At 42.8% G+C, this 21,895-nt stretch overlaps 1 protein-coding gene across 1 annotated transcript in view; it reads right to left on the bottom strand.

The window, feature by feature from the left end:
* Positions 1-7,006: 7,006 nt before the first annotated feature.
* Positions 7,007-21,895, bottom strand: part of CLYBL (citramalyl-CoA lyase) — a 106,028-nt gene continuing 91,139 nt past the window's right edge. Inside the window, 2 exon segments of the mRNA XM_057402116.1 lie at positions 7,007-7,576; positions 7,578-7,661. Coding sequence (XP_057258099.1) covers positions 7,529-7,576; positions 7,578-7,661 — 132 coding nt within the window. The 3' untranslated portion in view covers positions 7,007-7,528.

Raw genomic sequence — 21,895 nt, 5'->3', positions numbered from 1 at the left:
GGTAGGAAAGTGAGTTTCCTATTCTTTGCTTGTTCTTCTTTCTCTCATTTTTTGTTGCATCTCTGTATATTTTATAGCACTAAAAAAAATGCTGTAGCATAAAAAAATGACTAGAAAAGACCTCAGGGTTCATCTAGTCCACACCCCTCATGAAGGCCCTGTAGCAGATGCTTACCTCGCCTGCTTTAAAGAAACCTCATCTTTTTCCTTTAGTGACTTATCTCATTGTGCAATTAGACATCTTTTTTGTTTTACAAAACAATGAAGATGTTCACACTTCCCTTTGCTGCAAATTAAGCTGATTTCTGCCTATCCTTTTGCCTACGGATGCCAAGAAGAATGGGTGACTCCACTGCAGAGTATGAGAGGATGGGCATGCATCTGCCCTCTCTATCCCCATCCCTCAGACATTTCTCAGTCAGACTCCACTGTTATTTCCCTACATCTAAGGCTGCATCTCTGCTAACACTTCCTCTGCAACTTCTAGTCCATACCTGTCTACTTCTTGTAGTTGTTCCTTTTTCAGGTTGGTCACTGGATGCACCAGAGAAGTAGCATAAGGGCTTCCACATACAGCTCCAGAGAAAAATCACCTTATATGAGCTTTTACCATGGAAGAGATGGTTATCAGATATTCTAAAGCTGAATGGGAGATGTGCATGGAGGGGAAGCTGTAGAGGCAGAACTCAGTGGGTTCTGCCAGCTCCTCCCCAAATGTCATCGGGAACCTCAGGGATGCGAAGATGATAGCGTTGAACCTGCAGTGCAGTTGGTGGGCTTCAGCCCTGTCTTTATGCTTGTGATAACAGAAACAAAATATGTTGTAGAAGCACAAAACAATTTCTGCTTTTGTCTGTAACAGTGACTTATAACTAACTTCAGATCTTGTGATTTCTGGCCCCGTTTTCTGTGCACTGGCTGTGGCAGGAGGGAAAGCTATGGCTTCTATTTTCATACTTGGTTCTCACATGAAATAGTGTGGGGGGAGAAGAGGAGGGGGAAAGATGCAGCTGCAAAAACAGTCAGTGAAACATAAAAATCCCCATTGTTTTGCTGTAGCTCTCAGTGCCCTTCAACTTCTGGGCACAGACAAGGCCTCCCCCTGCTCAGGTTCAATACGCAGGGGAGCCTTGAGGCTCAGAGCTCCCTCCCTACTTTCCCTAAGCCTCGCTGTCAATTGTGCTTTTGTTCATGGAAAAAAAAAAATAGCCCAATGCATACTAATTTATAGCCAGGGAAGCAATTAAAAAAAAGTTTATTATCCTTTCCCCCCCGCCTCTCAAATGGAGTGTCACAGCAGCAGGGATTTTTGGTAAACTTGACACAAACTGATGTCAGTAATGGGGGAGTAAGGCCAGGAACCAAGCATAGATCTTTACATCTCCCCTCTACGTGAAATGGGACAGCCTTCCAATTTTCTCTGTCTGCCTATAGTTGGGAACATGCGTGCTCCAGGAGAACCTAAGCACAAAGACACACTTATTTCCCTTGGCTTTGATAGCAAACGTTCACTGTACACATTGCCCTCACATACTCACTCTCACAAATGCTAGTTAATAGTTAAAGAAAGAAATGCCTAATAGAGCTACAATGTAGAGACAAATTTAAGTTTATTACTGAACTTACTGTGTGCCTTTTTCTATAAATTGGACATATCCTTAGTATCAAACGGAGTATTAGACACCAAATAATCTGTATGAAGTCAGCTAATCCAGTTCATCTGTGGATTTTGTAACTCCTTGGGAAATCTTAGACCTGCACCAGTAGAGATTTTGCCTTTAGTACAGGACTGGCCTTTTCTTTCAGGAGGAGCTGCTTTTTCAAAACTGACTCTAAAGGAAGCAATAGATGTCTATGCCTACTATGTATTTTAAGTAGTCTGTGAGTAAAGTGTCACGATGCAGAGCTGAAAGTGCCTGAATGTTTTCAAAGGAACAGGTAGGCTTCTGTGAGTACCCCAGCAGTCACGCAAGTGCTGAGGTCGAGATGTGACAGCGATGGGCAGCCTCTGCAGGGTGAGCTCCTTCTCGGGCATCTCATGGGCAGAAAGCACAGCTCTTCCCTGCACTCTGAGTAACACAGACCTGGGGGACCTTCTTTCAGCACTTTAAAGTAAAACACAAGCCCTTCCCTGACAGCCCAAGTGTTGATGATTGAAGAGGATAGAAGTGATTTTGTTCACTGTACAGCCCTTGCACATCTTCTGCTGCTGTTTTCTCCCTCACTGCAAGTACTTAATTCTGTATTATCCAACCACAGGCCTTTGGGTGACAAAACTGGAGACAGAGCTGTCAGTGATGGTCAGATTTGCAGCAATACGTGTACTACTGCCTGCCTGAGCTGCATTTTTACACATAAAGCATTTCCAGTGGCATCCCACAGTGTACCAGACCTGCATAAACACTGATGTATATCAGGGACTACTGACTACTGTAAAAGCAAGCCAGGAATGAAGCCAGGTGTCAGGAAGTCTAGACCAGGTCCTTCCAGCAGCATGAACATGTGTCCCATAAATTCTAGGCTATTGCAGGCATGTCTCACACAGGGACAATGTTTAAATCTTTAGCAAACTTCACTTTGGAAAATTCCTAATTGATGCATGTGCTTGATACCACAGTAACATTAGCAGTGGTAGCAGAAATAAAACTGGTAGAAATTCCTGGTAGCAGGAATAAAACTATAAGCTATGTGGATTCACACTTTAAATTAGAGCATTCCAAGAAGGTAGCAGAGGCATTTAGTACTCCTCCATCTCACCAGGATGATCAAGTTCAAATGATGCCAGCAGGCAGTGGGTACCTGCAACATCTTTAGGAATCAGGCCTCCTGCATTTCTGAAGACATTCTGAGCAGCATCTTATGGTGCTATTGGCTTTGTTGTTACAGATTCAGGAGTTTCAGGTTCAATTTGTGAAGAAATAATTCCAGACATAGTGAGGATATCTGACCTCTCTCCTGCTTGCTGTATGCCTACATGCAGGACATTTCCACTTTGCATTCCATTTCCTGCACCCCTGGAAGAGAGGAGGAAAGCCTCCCCTCCTGTTCCCAGGGAGGGAAACTCACTGCCAGTGACAGAGAGGCCTGGGATGCACTGAGGGGACAAGGAGACCCGGTCGAGACTGTGAAGGGAAAGGAAGTGTGATGGAAATGGAAGGCACGGATTTCTTTGACGGTTCTTGCAGGCACCACTGATGCCAGGTTGATGTCTGTGTGCCTCTGCAGGTGGCCTTTCCGTAAGTTCTGGCTGAAAGGGTGCTGTGGGCATGGGGCAGCAGGAGGAAACCATTCTGGTGGTTGAGTAAGGTCTGTGAGGCACTCTTTCCTTCTTTTCCTTTTTCTCTTCCTCCTTCCCCACGGTGCTCAGGACTCCTGGCAGCAGCCCAAGAAGGCAAGGGTTGTCCTTGTCCCTGAGGTGACAAGGGGTGCCCTCCACCCACTGATCCATCCACCCATCTAGTTCCCGCGGTGGTGCCCACCCCAGGAGAGGGAGACCCCCCCCGGCCCATCAGTCAAATGCCAGCTCCCAAAACTGCCCCCAGCCCTCCCTGACCCAGGGCTCCCCTCTGCGGGGCTGCACAGGGAAAAATAGAAAATAATATGTTGCCTTCAGGGGCTTTTATTCCCTTCTCCTCCTCTTCTTTACCTTTAAAATAGCAGTTAAAAAATAGCTCTGTCCCGGGACTTTGCCAATCCCTGAACCTGAGGGAAATGAAGGTGGGAGAAGAGGTTTGGGGCGATGTGATGGTTGAAATGTGGTAAAAAAATAAGTTTTCTTTCTTTCTTCTTTTTTTTTTAAATATTAATACTTCCCCCCCAACTTGAAATCAGAAATTACTGCCTGAGGAGCAGGTACTCCATTTTATTGGCTCTTAAAAGGGAAAAAAAAAAGAAAAAGAAAAAAGTTTTCAAAGCCTAATTTCCACCAGATACATTTATTTTCCTTTGGAAGCAGAATTAAAACAACACGCGCTAGTAGGTACCCATTAAACCTAAGCCAACTTTGGCTGTTAATCACGGGAGAAAAGGATTAGGAAAGTCAGCGAAGGAGTACTGCGTTTTGAGCGTCAAACCCTAGATTTCAGGAAGAGTCAGCTCGGGGGTGGACTGCAGCAGCCCAAGAAACAAGGAGGGACCCTTAATAAGAGTTAAAATTCAGTGTCGGGTTACTTCTCGATATTGCAGGGAACATGCCGTTCCTGGGAGGGATGTGTGGTTGTGAAATGCATCCCTTTGCTAAAATACCGTTTGATGCTTGTGTCGGAGAGGAAACCAAAACAATCTTTTCCTTTCAAGCCCCGATTTCAAAACAAAACCAAAAGAAAAAGAAACGGGAAAAAAAGGCTCCACAAACCCCAACAACAACAACAAAAAATCCCTCTACATTTCAAACTGCAGCTTTGAACAGCTTTCCCGGCGGTATTTGCTTCCAACCTCACATGCGGAGCTTCCCTGTGTTCCCGAGTTCTCCCTGCCCTCCCTTCCCCCGTTTCTTCTGCTTGGATGGTAGGTTCAGAAGCAAATGCTCTGCTAAATAATTACTAGAATTTTGGAGAGGGAAAAAAAAAAAAAAAAAGAAAAAAAAAGGGGGAGAGAGGGCAGGAAAAAAAAAAAGGGGGAAAAAAAAAGAAGACGATAAAATTCGCACCAGCATTCAGGTGCTAACCTACTTATTTGAAAGTAATTTCTTTTCCATTTTGCCCGTTTTCCGCCTTTAAAACAGAACGGTGAAAGAAAGAATAAGTGCTTTAGCATTTCAGTGTTGTGCTCTGGTAATTACTTTTTTCACTTTTCCCCTAAGTTCCACGGTGAAAACCTCACAGGGGGGTCTTTGCTGTGGCAGGGCTACAGTTCCCAATCCCGAGCGCAAGATCTGCAATTACAAACCCATTCGGTGCCCTTCCCTATCATTAATATGCACAAAATCCTGCTCTTAATCTTATAATCTGTTTTGTTTCATCGATTGCTTGCCCAGCACCAGGCGGGAAAGGAAAAGAAGGAAAGAAAGAGAAAGAAAGAGGTGAAGAATAAAGCCGGAGGAAAAGAAAAAAAAGAAAAAAGAAAAAAAAAAAGAAAAAAAAAAAAGGAAAGCTTCCTAAAGTAAACGAAAAAACCAAATAAATTAGATTTTAATTTTTATAAAGCAGAAATCTTTACACGGAAGCAGGATTTTCCGCTGGGGGAAGGGGTGTCAGGGAAATTTAGGGAGAAATCCGAATATATCCAACATTTCTTTGCATATTCGATTTCCCCGCGGCCGGGTCACAAAGTTCCCCGCACAGCTCCGCAGGCTGCGGAGGTTGCGCTTCAGCACCTCGGGAGAGCTCATTCATGTCACTGCTGTTTCTCGGATGGTTTAAGGAGGGAGCAGAGGAGCCGGGCAGGATTCGGGCTCCTCCGCCGCCTCCCGCACTGCCCTCCGCGGCCGCTCAGCTCCCGCGGGGTTCTCACGCGTGGGCATCCAGACTCCAGTGCGGCAATGAAGACATTCATTTTACTGAAATCCTCTCCTTTTTCCCCCCATCCCCCCCGGGGCTGTATTAAGGGAATAAACCAATCTACGCCACACGGGTTCCTATTGAGATTAATGACAAAATTATGCAAAAAAAGCAAAATAGATTAAAAAAAAAAAAAAACAACCCCAAAATCTCATATATCTTCTTCTCCGTGCCCTGCGCCAGGCCTCGCCTCCGCCTTGCCGTGCACCTGATGATTTATTAACGCAATCTGTGGGGATAAGTACACATGTGCCCCACTCCGGCTTGTCCCAGATCATCTTCTAAAGTAATTGTTTCTCATTAGTTCTGATAATGTTTTAATAGCGTTACCCATAATTTACTCAGCCAAGAATTAATAACGGAGGGTGAACGGGGAGGGGTGTGTGGGGGGAAGGGGCAATAGAACCAGGTAGTCTTTAATTAATCAGATTAGCCTGGAGGTCCCCGCGCTGGAAGGGATCACCCGGCGCGGCGCCCTCGGACAGGACCCTTAGTGGGGGGGGGGGATTCGGGGTGTTGGGGGATGTCGGTCCGCGCCGCTCACCCCCAAAACCACGCGGCGGGTCCATGGTGTGCTGGGGGGGGGCGGCTCTGCAGCTGCTCCATCGGTACCGTCCTCTCTGGGCGGCCCCGGGAGCACTCCCCCCTTCACCCCGGAGCTTCCCCTCCACTTCCCCCGGGATCCCTCTCCTTGGTGCTTCCTGGTCGGTGGTTTGGGCGCTCCCCCCCCCCTTCCCTTTCTCCTTCTTTCCTTTCTTCTTAATTAAACCCAAAATAACCCCAAAATGTTTTAAAGTGCTGCTCGGAGATGGAGGGGAAACACGCTAAGCGAGCAGATGGGACGAATGAGCCACTGTGACTCCCTACATAAAATGGCCATGGAGGCGGTGAAAAATGAAACTAAAAAACAACTGTTTTCTATTTACAAATTTAAATAAACAGAACAGCCTTCCCCGCAGTGTTTGTCTAAGTGCAGCAGCGTTGCTGCTGTGTAGGTCATGAAAAGGTTGGTGCATAGTTTAAAACTTCCCATTCTGTTAATTTCTTAAAGAACAGTCGTTCATGGTCTGAGCACAAAAGCTCATGATTTAATGAGGAACAGAAACAAAATCTCTGATTGTTGGTGTTTCAAACTTCATTGGAGTCCTCTGGCAACCACAAGTTGATCCTCTGCAGCTTCAATACCCTTTAGCCCTCCATATAAGAGTACATGCTGAATAGGGGACAATGCCTGGTTGTTATGTTTATTTACCCTTACTACAAGCTGGGTTAACCTCTTCAAAACAGCTTTACTAAGCCCGTTAACCACACGGCCCACATGATCTGTAGCCGTATCCCTAATGTGATGTAAATCTGACTCGAGACCATATGCACAAGTTCTGCCGCATTGTGTCTCCGAAAACTACAAGTTTATTGCTGTCCAACCCTTCCCAGGCTGGACGCTTCCAGGAGGAAACACTCTGAATAGCAACTACTTAAAAAAAGGGAAGAAAGTCAAGAGTCCCGAGTTGTCGGAGCAGTATTTTTAATGGCTGTTGGACATTTACAGAAGGGGGGGAGGAGAGGGAAGCGAAGGGATGCGAAGCCTGCACAGGGTAATGATTTTCATCTCGATTATTTCAACCGGTCCATAATTATTCAAGGCTTTGCCCTTTCTGCCAGGAGTTCTGTGCTGGAGCGGGAAGAATTGTAGATACAAATAGAAGTGATTGACTCGGTTTTCATCTGCTTTTTTTAACAGAGCTCATAGCTTATGTTTTGCCTTTCTCCTTCAGTGAAGTCATTGTCCCATATTCATAGTAATTATCATGATGTCATACAGTTGGTGATGTAACTTCGTTGTAGGTTATGAGTAGTACATGGACTGTGCGGAAGTGAGCAGTGGTTTGAGTTGGAACAGTTTTAGCAATTAGCAGTTCTGGCAAGCAGGCTATGACAGATCTGCAAAATGGAAATGGATTTCTGCTTAAGCTTGACATCTTTAATTTTTTTTTACCCCCCCCAAGTATTATATTCATCTTTTAAAACAGCTACTGGGGCCCCGTGGCGAGAGCTTCATTTACCAGCTCATTTTTTCTTGATGGCTGTGGCAAGCGTAACAATGTTCTGTGCCTGCTTCAGTAATGGCATGTCGATCATGCTTCCGTGGAAAGTAAATGCTCCCTGGAAAAGAGAGAATGCAAACTTCCTGAGAGGACCTCTAGAAATTGTAGGTGGCTCGTCTTTTCCTTTAAAAACACATCCGCTTGCCAAGACACATCAGCTCCCTCAGAAATTCTGAACAAGTTTTACACGACAAACTAACCGAGATGGGCCAACTGCATTTAAAGAAATGCGGTGGGTGCTGACTGCTCCATGGAGGAGGAAAAAGAGGGAGAAAAGAGAAGCCCAGTGTGCAGCCTGCTTGTTCTGACCTCTCTAGCTGGCACACATCAAGAGGCAGTGAGGCTGTGCATGCCAGCTGAGAGTCTGGCAGACCTTGCGCCTGGGGCTTAGCTCTGCTCCCCACATCTATCATGATCACCCTCCCAGTGCTAGGGCTGTGCTTCTGAGAGGTGGAAGGAAGATTTCCTGACTTGGGGATGGGCTGAGTCTCCATCAGGTTTCCAGTGCTAAAGACAAGCTGGGCCTGTGCTTAGAGACAGAGGCTGGGATGAAAGCTGGAAAAAACTAAGTGGCTGGTGTGATAATATTTCCCAAATGTGCTCTGGAGCCAAGGTAAAGCACACCTGAGCACTGCATATAGGGTATCTCCTCAAGCGGATGCAAAGCTAGCTAGTGTGGCTTTGTGGTGGCTATCTGAGAGTTGGGGCAGGTTTTGGAAATCACTTGGTATTTCTGGGGATTTTGTGTTAGTACCATGGTGACAAGCCTAAAACTATGAATCACAGCTAAATCTTAAACAGAAGACACGTGTTCTGGAAAGGGCTGAACCGGACTCGTTCCTTTGGATGCTTTAATCCACACATACGTTGCTGAGGTAGGATTCTGCAGATTAAAACTGTTCATCAAGACATGCCAAAGTTCAGCAGGCAAAAAAAAAAAAAAAAAAAAATCCCAACATCTTATTTGTAATTCTGACAGTACTGGACAAAATCCCCATATACAAATATGCAATCCTTTCTCTGAAGAATTCAGAATTGAACGCCTGGCCCCAGTGTTGCGGAGGGTGTCTCTGTGAAGCACTGCACACCCTTTTAATGTCCTGCTGCAAAGGATACAGGATCACAGGCTGGCCTTAGATTTGACAGTGAGCAAGGCCAACCAAGAACAGGGTAAGAGCGATAGTGGCGTGTGTGACTGTGCATGCGTAGCGAGAGAAATGCAGAGGAGAACAAGATGTTTCTTGTTTACTGGTTTTCATTTAAGACTCAATAATCATTAGAGGATTCCAGTGAGTAAAGTGAAAATATAACCCAAATGTACAAAAATGTTTAGGAAATGTGTTGCTCCAGTGACATATCTCGCTTGACTGAAGCAGTATTAATTAAATACTAAATCACATTCTAGAATGGTTAAGACAAAAATCCACCTTAAACGGTAATCTAGCACAAATCAATGCTGTTGCATGTAAGAACATGCTGTGTTAAAGCCATTAAAAACCTAATAGTTAAAACTATTATTTTATTCAAAGTAGGATTTCCTACTATAGCTCACACTATTTTAGGTGGGTTTGGGAATAATGGACTGGCAGATACTCAAGGGTAGATGCTTCAACTCAAATTTCTTGTTTACAGAGCAACCAATCAACCCTACATTACTACCCAACAACATTAATATAATTATTACTATTACTATTCATAATAATACACCAGTTTTTATCTTAGCTACATCTCTTCCATTTTCACTTATACTTTTAAACCTTTAAAGAAAATGTAGCCACAAACAATGCAATTCATTAGCTATTGTGAAAATAAATTCAGAAATAAGTAAACATTTTATGACATGGGACTTCTTCAGACTAATTCAGCTCTATGCAGTGATCTCAAACAGCAAGATACATTTTTTTCACTGTAAGAAAAGCATGTTTTAATTGTGCCTATTTTTCTATAGGCATTCAGTCAAATAACAGCTATTGCTTAAAAGAGAAATTTGCATGTGGGATGACATTGACAGCAGAGTTATGTTAGGGTCTGGAATTATCCTTCCTAGGTCTGTGAAATGGTTGATTTAGGAGCACAGCTATCCTAAGTACCTGCAATAGTTTGCAGAAAGAGCTGGGTGCTGAGCAGTGGCAATTCTCATTGCTGGTGGTCTGAATCATGATCGGGAGGGTCTTATCCCTCCTACTGACTGTATACGGGATGCTCTAAAGTCAGGTACCTCTGCAGGTGCCTAAATTGGAGCATGATGAATCTGGGTCAGGATGTCTTTTTAGAAAGCAGGAGTTAATTAAGCAGCATGCCTGTCCTCTCTTCATTAAAATAACATGTTCAGAAAGGAAACCAGGATAATAGTACTATGTGTTAGTGTGTGTGTGGACACACAAGCACTGAATCACTTGAGATCTGTCATATGTTCTCTTCTTGTCAGCATGCAGCTGTAGTTTGGGTTGCTAGGAATTTGAATTCTTGAAGGAAAAAATGCTTTTTTGTTTCCCAACACCAAAGAGTAACACGAAGAAGTTGGCTTCTCTGCCTGTTCACTCTGAGGCTTATTTTCTGCCTGCTAATTTGCAGCGTTGAGCTGAAGTCCAGAAAAAGAAATGGATTTTAATGCCATTGAATATACTTTATTCACTGCCTCTCTTTCCACCCACAGGTTCCAACAGATAGGAAATACCAGTAATTACAGCTTTGTCCCCATGCTCTTTTTTTTGAATTCTGCTAGATGAAATTTGCCTTTAACAGTCTTTTGATTTTTTTCTCACATGAATATAAAGAAAACAGGACTTTCTATAAACACCATTTGCTTTGATAGCATTAATCTGGGGATTAATTTAGTCATAGACCTAAATTTTCTTTTTGGCTAATTTTCTTAATAATCTCATGCTTCCAGCCTGTACTTAGACTTCCAGTAGTTCAGCTGTGGGACCAGGGCTCTGTTCCTAAGGATGATTGCAGTGTGAATGGGAGCAATGGCAGGTGTGTGGTGTGAGGCCGGGATTTGCATCCATTGTCTTTGGTGGCTGTAGTTCTCACTTGCCATGGAACCATATAAATCATTCAGAGGGAGCCTTTTCTGAAACCTGTAAAAGGACCCCAGCTCCAGGTGAGTCAAATGAGTCAGACCTGCCCTGGGAAGAGACAGACCTTCCAGGTAAAGGCTGATGGAGTTGCTGGGGGAAGCAGCATCCAGGAGGCAGAACCGCAGCTGATGAGTGCAGCCTTTGGGAGATGATGCATGGGTGCAATAACCCAGCTGGGATGAAAAGTGAGGGAATGGAGGACAACTGTGGCATTTACAGAACAGAGGGGGTTGTATTTGCACAACCTTTGCCTTCCCTCAGCCTGATTGCTGTATGCCGCTGTCAGGGAGCAATCAAGGAGGAAAGTGAACAGGCAGCATTTCCCATTTGGGTCATCATGCAGACTAGCTAAGAGTCCTTCCCAGTTGACTGACAAGTGAGGAAAGGCTCAAAGGTGTTTTCTTCTGGAAAGCTCTGTGAGAGCAGAGCAACAAGAGGAACACAGACAGACCCATCCAGCTTCTTTTCTCTCTGCCCGGTTATTGCAGCTGCCCACGAAGCTCATCAAGTAATTATTTCCCCATCTCCATCTCTTGTACCAGACCACCTTCTCTAGGCTGAATGGTGCAGAGCCAGTACTGTGCAATTTGATGCATCCCCCAGGAACCATGTAGTACATGAACGCAACAAATCCACAATGACATTTAATGTTCTGTTAAAAGAGTAGTAACATTTTAAAAAACATAACAGCTATTTATGCAAGATGCAGGCCATGCTGGGTAAAGTCTTAACAGCTCTACTTTGAATTTCAATATATCCTAAAGTGCTTTGAGAATGGAACAGAGAAGGCTTTTGGCAAATACAGGAAACAGCTGGAAGGGAATTAAAATTATAGAAAACTGCTAGGTTTTTTTTTTTGTGTGTGTGTGTTTTTGGGTTCTCTTTTAAAATTTTATTTTATTTTTTTTCATAAGGAAATGGTAAAAAATTATAGCAATGGAAAAAAAGAAAATTGAGCATGGTCAGCCCTGAGTGATAGACAGATCTAGCCCACAGACAGGAGATACTGTAAGGCAGAGTTGATAGAAAAACAGTAATTTTCACAGGCCAGGAGCTGAAGACATAGGTTTATGAAAAAGAGGGCAAATGGGAGTTGTGCAGTAAGAATAACTAATGCAGTGAATTTCCAGGTAGCTGTGGAGAGACCAAAGAGGTACAGAACTAAACTTTGTAACACACCAGTTTGGCGGAGCTTATGCTTGTACCTTATGAGCCTCCTTTTGGCTAAATGTGGACGCTACCAAAACCAACGTAGATTTAGCCAAGTTCAACATGTAATTGAGGTCTCTTCTTTGACAACTTAGAGCACAACTCTGGCCATGTGTTGCCATAAATCTTGAACATGGCTCTTGTCATCTCTGTGTATTATCCTTAAAGATTTCCTTTACCTATAAGAAATGACATGTATCAAGCTGCAGAAAGAGTCTAAGTTTTGGTTTGTTATTTGCCATGGCCAAAACATGAACATGTTAATGTAGTGTTCCCAGGAACATGAAGACCTCCTCTTTTTGTGTGTGTCTATGTGTGGCAGCATCCAGGAACAGTTGATCTGTGAAACTTTTGGGAGTAGTTAAGAACTTGGTAAATCTCTTTGATCGTCTCATAAACAGAGTGTATACACACGCATATATATATTTATTTTTTTTTTCCTGGCAAACATTATTTTACCTTTCTAGAAGTTAAATGGATGGGATTCAGTGTCCATGATTTCTGCGTCATCTGGGGATCAGTATGTTCTGGTGGAACCAGGAAAGGGGAAAAAATGATACAGACAATTCTCTTGCTAGTGTTTCTCATGTGTGGTAAAATTGTATTTAACTACAACAGGGGATGGACAGGATCACAGGTGAGGTACCCTTTATGCTTTTACATAAGATCAGGGAAAAGTAAAGTTTCACACTTCTTCATCTGTCCTGAAACCCTTTTATATAATATACAATGTTATGTGGGTTTTTACTGCCATCAGCTTTTGTCTCCTTATGTACCACTGGGTTCACAAGAGAAACAAGCTATCATGATACAGAATGTTTAGGCACCTCATAGTTACGTGACGCAATTCTCCCTGAGCTGTGGATTAAAGCACATGAGTTAATTAAAGTAAAGTAATAATTGTTCTGGGACATGTGGGACAGTGATCAGACGAGCTAGTCCCCTTGGGCTGACAAGATGGAAGAATTAGATGTATTCTTGCATCTGGGAATGCTTGTGGCTTTTTCCTCAACATTTGCTCCATCTGTGGTTATCTGTGCCTCTATCTGCATCCATACTAATGACTGCAATGAACTCTCTAAGAGGGTTAGTGAAGACCCTCAGTTCTTAGACCACTGAAATCTATCAAGCACCTGCATTGGTACTGAATATGAAGATTTGCTCTCCTAAGGTGCAGCTGTAGCAAGTATATGCATTTTGAAGTACCGGTTAAGTCCTGTAAATTCCAAAAAGCCTACCTGCTTCCTGTTTGATGGCGGATGGGATTCCAAACATGAGCACTGGTTGTGAGAACTCTGTGCTCTGTTTTGGGAACCAATGCTGTCAATCACTGGCAAGCCCTTGTTAATAAACCTTTGATTTGATGCCCTATGATGTTCTATGAGATCTCATCATACATGTAGTCAACAACTTTTAACTCCCTCGTGACAGTGGCCAGGGTTTTCATAAAAATAGATTACATTAAGCCTATGGCTTGTCTACAGTAGAAAGAAGAACATAAATTGTCTTGCATCAGATGAAAGAATGTAGCCAATAGCGCTATCTGCATTTGTTGTGTGTGTCAACGGATAGGCTGTCCTGGGCCACTACGTAGAGACACCCAAATATTTCAAAAGCAGTTTACTTTGGAAATCTAGTCAGGAAATTCAGATGGCAGGCTTGGAGGTGCAAGGGGATCCTGGTGAGTAGGTAAGGCTTTGGCATGTGGTACCTGGGCCAGTGAGAGAAAAGGAAAAGCAAGCTAAGGTCATGTGCCCTGAAATTGCAATAAGGATAAGAAAGCACCTGTTACTGAATTTTGAACAAAGTATAAGCCTAAGATACAGGTTATCTAATGCTTATGGAATTGCCAAAAAAAAATCTCTGCCACTAGTTAGCTGACTGTTGCTCAGAAGACAAGCACACTCATGAGTGAGGACAGGTCCTTAGATGGCACTCTCTTGTCACTGGGTTAGACATACTGCCCTGCTGATGAAGATTTGGTTGTCTTCAGTTACTTCTCTAAACAGTTTAGCCAGCAATACTTTCATTTGCAAACCAAATCCCTGCAATGGGTGTGTGGCAGTCTGGTTATGTCCTTGTCCTACTTCTGCGGGAATGTGCATCTAGGACCTAGCGGAAATGGTCATAGAGGCACCAGTGGGGCAGCCACCCTTCTCTCCTCCACCTCCTTCATCATTAGGAGATGTCATGAATGAAACAGAGCTCCCACACTGCTCTGATAACACAGGCCAGAAGCTGTGTGTGAATAAAGCCACTGTCTAAATAATTATGTAAGAAACTCCCTTCCAAGCCCTGTGACCTGTACCAGCATCCACAGGCAGATGCCAGGCTAAAAGGACACCAGCAAAATGGGTGATGCCAGCTATCCAGTGAAAACTTTGTGTACCTTCCAAAGGGGAAATGCAGAACCCATATAGACAAGCATCGTCAAGTTCAAGGATGCAAGAAATCTTTGATTTGTTGTCTGAGAAACATTAATTCTTTCTAATGGTAATTCAATGGCTCACCCACTTCTAAACCTCAAAGGTCTAGTTACGACTTTTTGGAGACCACAAAAATATGTTGAATAAACCCACTAAAATCTGCTTAAGTCTGAGAATATTATCTCTAATCCTGCACAATATTAACTGTTACAAGCAAATAAGAGTGTTGTGTTCTGGAAGAAGGGCAGATTTGCTCTTCTGAGGAGGGAAGGAAGCAGGTGGATAGCAAAGGGGCCCCCTAAAAAGCATGGCATTCAGGAAGATAATTCCCCTTGGATTAATGAAAACACACATTGTTTAAGAGACCCCCTGCAGAGGAAATTTGGAAATCTTTGCCTTGGGGCCTAAAAGCAGCACTTGGATTTGCTTACAGGTAATGAACAAAAGAGGAGAGAGTCCTGGTCGCAGCAAATGGTGTTGGGTCTGTGCCTGGGGGAGGAGTGATTATCCTGACTACAAAGGAATGACTTTCTCTTGAAACAGAAGGTTGAAGCCATATTTTTGGGGAAGTCAAGAGTAGGAAATAAGCTGGCAGCTGTGACGGTGCTGAATGCAGGTTTAATTAATTTTTTTTCTCCTGCAATTTGTAGCCAAAGTGCCGGTCATGATTCCACCTTTTAGTGATGAACATCCAAAGGTTAGTGAGCTGCTAGGAGATGTTCGATGATATCTGGGTCAACTGAGCACATTTTTCAGGCTATGACAAGATAATGTCTCACTATCTTCTCTGCTGAGGCCTGTCCCACCTCCAGATCAGAGTGACACACAGCTGTGTCCTTCTTTTACATTCTGCAGCATGTAGGAAATGCCCAAATAACTAATGTAGTCACATATGACAGACTAAAGACTTCACAGAGAACAAGTTAAGTGAACAGAGCTTTCTGGGTTACGTATTTCTGTACCTTCTCCTTTGAACCTTTTGACAATCACCACTTTTCTGTAGCAACATTATGGGAGGAAAGACAGTTATACACAAAATCTTTGGGGAAAATAAATTATCCCTGAAAAGGTTTTTCAAAAGATGTATTTCTGGTAAGAGGAGATGCTCTTGTGGGTCTCTGTGATCTGTTGAAAGAAGGGATCGATGGGAGGGAATTCTGCAAATTATCAATACCAGGAAGTTTCTGAAGCCATTTTGTTGATATGAAGAAAACATTAAGTATCACTATCTTTTGTTTCTTTTCATCACTGTAAACTTCCACCAGAGTAGAAATAGTTAGTGCAGAGGATAAATCAGTTTGTAATGCCAGAAGCAGGCCTGTTTCTATGAGACAGGCTTCTACCTCCAGGAGCAGATGGAAGGACACAAAAGGTCGAGAACGAAAGACCAACAACCTCATGAAAAAGAGATTAATTTTTACCTCGAATAACTCCCTAGCAGCAGTACAAGAACTCTGACAGAAAAAACACTTTCTAAAGCTCAACAGGTAGGAAGGACTTTGTGATCCCTCAAGTCCACAATGGGGCAGGAAAGATGAAGAACAAGGACCTACAAGGTCCTTTATTTCTCCTCCACCTGACATTATCATCCCCAGCCCATGGATAAGGGTCCTGCCCCGCTATGTGAGCCCAAAAAGCTGTTTTTCCCTTTTACAGCCCCCCAGGCTGCCTGAACCACTAGGCACAGCCATTCTGGCAGGGATGCGCCCAGGGATCCTGCGTGGTCCAGCTTCAGAAACTCTTTCAGGACACCAAAGTCTCTACCACCTCTCACTAAGCAAACAACCTGTATAAGAGCCCTGAATGAAAGGCAGACATGACAGGGTTTTTACTGCTGTCTTTACATTTTTAGTTTCCTTCTCACTCTGGTTGTTGCCTTCCTGTGTGCTCCTTTAGAATAGGAAAGAATTAAATTAAAGAAAGAGGAGAAAGTCCTAGAAATCGGAATATTCTTCATTGGTTTCCATCCTCTGTCTTATAATGTACTGGGAGCGGAAGAATCCTAGAGAGCACACTTGCTGCTGCCAAGCAAATCTTTATTTTAAAGCACAAAAGCAGCTTCCTGGACAAACATCCTATCCAACCATGCATTCCCCCCCCCCCCCCCCCCCCCCCCAGTGAGCATCATGGTTATTATATGGAAAAATTAAAAGTAACTAATATTAAGATTTCAGTATCCTCAGGTGCCCTTAATTAAGCCATTTAGAATTAACTTGAGGCTTACAGTCATGGAAGCAATTTGTTAAATATAGGCTAGAAAATTTCATCTGGAAGTAAATGCCTACAGGATACACAAAAAGCATTTGACACTGTAAAATACAACAGAGGAGAGAAAAGTAATAACAGCAAAACTTGTTCTGTCAACAAGGATGGAATTGCCAGTATTTTTGTATTGTATATTTTTTCTGATTTCAGATTCATTTTCTGAATAGGATCGGGCAGCCATTTTTTACTGCGATTCTCTATTTCAGCTGACAGAGCTTTTGCAGAGAGCTTCTCCATGTCCCTGAAAAAGCCAGCCAGCAAGACAGGAGTGAAGAGGCAGCAAGACCGCTGCTACTTAAATTAACTGAAACAGTATTTTGGGTGTACAGGCTTCTGAATTCCCTCAGTAAGCCTTAAAAAGAGCCATCTGGTCAGAACATTACATCTCTGTTTAGATCCTGCTTTGGAAATTGAAACGAGGCTCTTGAGCGCTTGTTAATGCTTTTTAAAGGGGGATTTGGAAGGTGAGTAGCTGCCTTGATGGGTTGCGTGTGGAGCAGGTTTTGGCAGGACAGTGGGCAGGTGTCTGCAGCAATGGGTCTCCTCACCCCATGCTTGCAAAAAAGCATTGCTTGCATTGGGAGCATGCTGGTGTGGCATGGTCCTTCCAAAACCAAGGGCATTTACCCCGTCTTAGCCAATCCCTGTATGCACCTCCATGAACTGACAAGGATAAGGGGGTTGTACCTTGCTGAGGAGAAACCCAGAGAGGTGCCAACCCATACCCTCTGCAGGGCCCATATCCCAGGGGTCAGGAGCTGCCTCCTCCAGAAGCTACTTCCAGGTGGAAAGGCTACGGAGGGGCACAGCGTCCATCCTCCCAGCTCGCGCGGAAGCTTCTCCCAGTGGGAAATATCAAAGTGCCATCCAAGTCCTTCTCCCCCTGACTTTTGGACACAGGTCTTTAATGAGTGGAGGAAAACAGATTAAGAGCCACCAAAAGCCTGCTGGGGAGTGGAAGGGGGGAGTTGGCAAGAAAATGTTTTGTATGAGTTTCTGCCCTGCTTAGGAGCTTTTGCAGCCCCGCATAGTGAAATCTGTCTCCTTCTCTCCCCACCTGGCATAACTCCCTCAGGACTGATTGCACCAGCGTAGGAACCAGTGTAGCACAAGCAATTAACTATTACAGCCCCTTCTGCTCTGTTGTGAAGGCTCGAAATTTGCCCCAGATGGATCTTTCTAACAGAAAAGCCAACTGTGACACAAACCACATTTCTAAAATATTTTTCAAATGCTAAAATTCTACAGAGAAACTTTAAAGTACCAGTATGAGCTCCTTTGATCTCCATTTATTCATCAGTTTTCACATTAAAATTTCACTTGGGCACTTTTTAAAAAGATAAATAATATAATATGGCCCACATGTTATGTTTGTATCTCACTAGCCCCCTCCATCTTTGCAGAGAGATGGACCTGAGCCTATAATTCTTAAGGCTGAAGCTCATAAAAGGTGGCAATTTATCACAAATCCCCGAATCCCTCACTCTGCAGCATGAGGAATATACATTGCTTAATTAACATAAATGACAGCAAATTCCCAGCATCCTCAGAGCGAGGGCTGACAGTGCTGCAGCCCAGCATGCACAGAGGTACCCTGTACTGCTGGCTGATGGTTTGTAGCACCTCAAATCTCTGTCTGTAGTCTGTCCTGGGTAATGGGAGAAGGAAACTGGGCTGCTCCCTCACCCACAGGTCCACATAAAGCCCTGATATATCATGTCCTATGATACATGCCCTCCAGGTTGCTGGGGTCCCACACTGCCTGATGCCAGAAGGATGATCCAGTGCATCCATCCCAGGAGGCATCCCAGAGAAGCCTGCTGCCCTTGGAAAACAGTCGTGCCCTCCCAGCACCCATGGGCTGGATTGGGATGGGATGGATCCTTTGTGGCTGGGGTTGTACATGGAGAGCCTTCGTGGGGGCTGTGGCACTGCTGGGAGAGGGAGGGCAGTGGGGAGAGTGGGGAGAGACATCCTCAGGCAGCAGTGGGTGCTGGATCTGGCTCAAGCACGAGGGCACATCGTCTCCAAGATACAGTGTCTTGGGGTAGCTTTTCCTAAACAAAGAGCACTGTAAGGGAGCCACTGCTGGAAATTTCCATTTCTTTGTTGGGTAGATGCTGTGTAAATAAATGTATTCCTGAGATTTTTCATAATCCTGGAAAGGTCCATAAACCAAACTGTATAGTTTGTTGAACCACTGGAGTTCATATATATTATCCCTCAGCTGCTGGGAACATGATATACAATGGCACAGAATATAAGGCAAGAAACATGTTAAAGGTCTTCTTAGAAGTACTCTGTGCATTCATGTGTGGCATGTACAGATACTGCTTCTGTTTTGCCCTGTGGGATCTAAAATATCCAACCCATATTTGCAGCTTGGGTTCGTGAATTACTTACCTTAACTCTCAATAATCTACCTGACTGGCAACTTTGGTGGCAGCATTTAGCCATTTCCTGGTTCAATGTGCAGGGGCTTTGAAAGCATTTATAAATTAGTACATAATTTAAATGTGTAAGCAACCTCTTACTTTACTCTTCTGCTTTTCTTTCTGTCTGAAATTTATTTAAAGACCAGACAATTCAGTAAGATCCTATCATAATAATTATATTGTGCCTGATGTATTTACAAGTGCAAGGGCTCAGAAATGCATTTTCAATGCCTTACTTTCTTGTCATATATAAACACTAACTACATATAGAATAAATTATATTCCTGTATCCAGTGTATTTGTAATGTAAATGGAGGAGTCACTTATACAGTAAAGACTATTGTAACTCCACTGATAAAATTCAGATGTTTTCCTTGAAATAAGCTAGTAACTTTTGCTTTAAACTGCCCTTTACACTACCAGAACAATGTTTATTACCCTTCTTTTTAATTTTGAACACACTCAGACATTTGTCTTGTATTTAGACTTTCCCAACAGCTATGCTTGCTTTCTTTAGGCTGATTCTTTAAATTAAAAAGTCATATCCCCTAGCAATAAAATTCCATTGGAAAAAATATTGAAATGATATGGAAATAATACTTTTCTTTTTTTAGATCCCAAAGTTCCAGACAAAAGAGCACTTAATAAACAATTGTATAGAATACAAAATGTACTTTTTCAACAATTGTCTTCTAATTGTCCGAAGTACAAGGATGTGATTTATTTTCCAGATATGCTATTTTTCAGTCAGATTAGAAATGCTAAAAAAATCTCCCAACCCTATGACCAAAACAACCTAGAAGCCAAACTAAAACAATTCCTCAAACAGGACTATCTCTATGAGGTAACCCCAAATACTTTTGACTAGCTGGTTGGTTCTCTAATTTCTTTCTGTTTGGAGACTGCCACAGCATCTCCAATTCAGCAACGCTTATTCGAGATCCTAATTTTTCCTGACCTTGGTACTCACATTTGGGGGCTACTATGTCAAAGCATTTCAGCCTTCAGAATGAAGCCTTCTCTCAAAGAAAGAACATTACGGCAATTGTAGCTCTCAAACTGGGATAGATTCTAAAAGCTTATTACTGTATTTTAATATAAAATATTGTTGAGTAAGGGCATCAAACTTTAAACCAAATTAAAAACAAACTATGATGTTAGAGACTGCAGACCAGTAACTTATCTACCACACAAACAGCTGCACAAATCCCTCACATTAATTTTTTCCAGGCTTTCAACTCTGATTAATAACATGGCAAACCCATGCAAGTCTCAACCGTATTAACCACAGCTATATTTTTAGTCTTACTGACATGAACGCTTTAATATAATAAAAGTAAAAGGAAAACAGAAGAGGTGTTTCATTAGGACACGAGGATTACAAAAGCCGCTGTGTGGAATATTTGTCAGGAGGTGGTAAGGGAAGAGTTATTACTTACATTTTAGCATGTTGCTAGGACGTGGAGCAAGAGGATCCCTCAGTGAGATATGTTTGCTTTGGAAAAAAAATTGAGTAATCAGGCTGTCCAAGCTCTTCTGACTGACACACTTACAACACCAAATTGCAAACTCGGTTAAGAAGTTTGCAGCACTACATGGAAAGCTCTTTTTCCAATTTTATTATGAAGCCCAGCAATATGTCAGTGGTACAAGATCCAGAAGTTCATGTATTAACCTGCCAGTCCTTTTTTGTTGCTAGATGGCTATATGCAAAAATATATGAAGCATGCAACCTGGTTGGTTAGAAAAAAATAGCCCAAGCCATAGACCCTCAGCAGATCTTGCAGCTCATTATAGAAGCTTATACCTTATATTAGAAGCTTTTACTAATAAAAAAAAAATCCCCAGACCCAAACAACCCCCCCCAAATGGCTGATATATGCAAGAAACCAGGATTATATCAGTAAAATAATAACTTCAAAACAAATCCAAAGACTAATGTTTGCCTAATACAGAATGATTTAATATTTAATGTGTTTGGCTTCACAATTGTGTGAAGTGGAAGTAGAATTAAATTCAGCCCATCTATTGCTTGTACAACAGGGGTATTCCTTAGCTGAATTTCTGACCATAAATTCAGCTGAATGAATAGTATTATACACATCATGAAAATAAGCAATATTTGGCTGTGTATGTTGTTTGACTTTTCTTTCTGCACTTATCTGCCTACACATTTGCACAAGCAGTATTACAACGATGAGTTTTGTAAGAAAGCCAAGCTTTGTAAATCGGAATAACGGGCAAAACCAGTCATACGTTTTCTGTTCCTAAATTCTTTGCATGAAGACAGCTGCATTTCAAACTCAAGGTAACACAACAGATACAGGCACACAGCATCCTAATAGTGACACTGAAATAACTGCTCAGGACAGTACCCAAATACTGTAGTCATGGACGTATTGGAAACACTCAGGTACTACAGAGGGGGTGCGATGGGCTAGCAAAGAGAAGGGCAGAGTAATAGCAAATATCTTCTCACACTTTTACCTTGAGGTGAAAGCATCATTTTTGCTTTGACCTTTTAAATATTTTTAATGCATAACATCTGCAGTATCAAACATACAGGGGAACAGGGAATGCACGCACCGCAGTGTATTTCTACCCACCAGAAAGTGAAGAAATGCATAGAAAACCTTTATATAGCACCAGAGAAAATGAGACCCTATGCACAGCCTTATATATGAACTTCACTACCAAAGAGATTTGTTTCTTGCTTGAATGCCACACGAGCACATGTGAACCATTCCTGCTCATCTGTACTGACACTGGGATTTTGCTTTTTAACTAGCCCAGGCTTGGCTGCAACTAAGATAAACATATTTAGCTGCAACTTTTTTTTTCTTTCAAAAAGAGGCAAACTGGATTATAGCAAAT

The sequence above is a fragment of the Pezoporus wallicus genome, unplaced genomic scaffold, assembly GCF_028554395.1.
Source record: "Pezoporus wallicus isolate ANWC-B61680 ecotype Strahan unplaced genomic scaffold, APGP_CSIRO_Pwel_v1 contig_6520, whole genome shotgun sequence".
Lineage (NCBI taxonomy): Eukaryota > Metazoa > Chordata > Aves > Psittaciformes > Psittacidae > Pezoporus > Pezoporus wallicus.
This window is presented reverse-complemented; position numbering and strand designations above follow the sequence as displayed.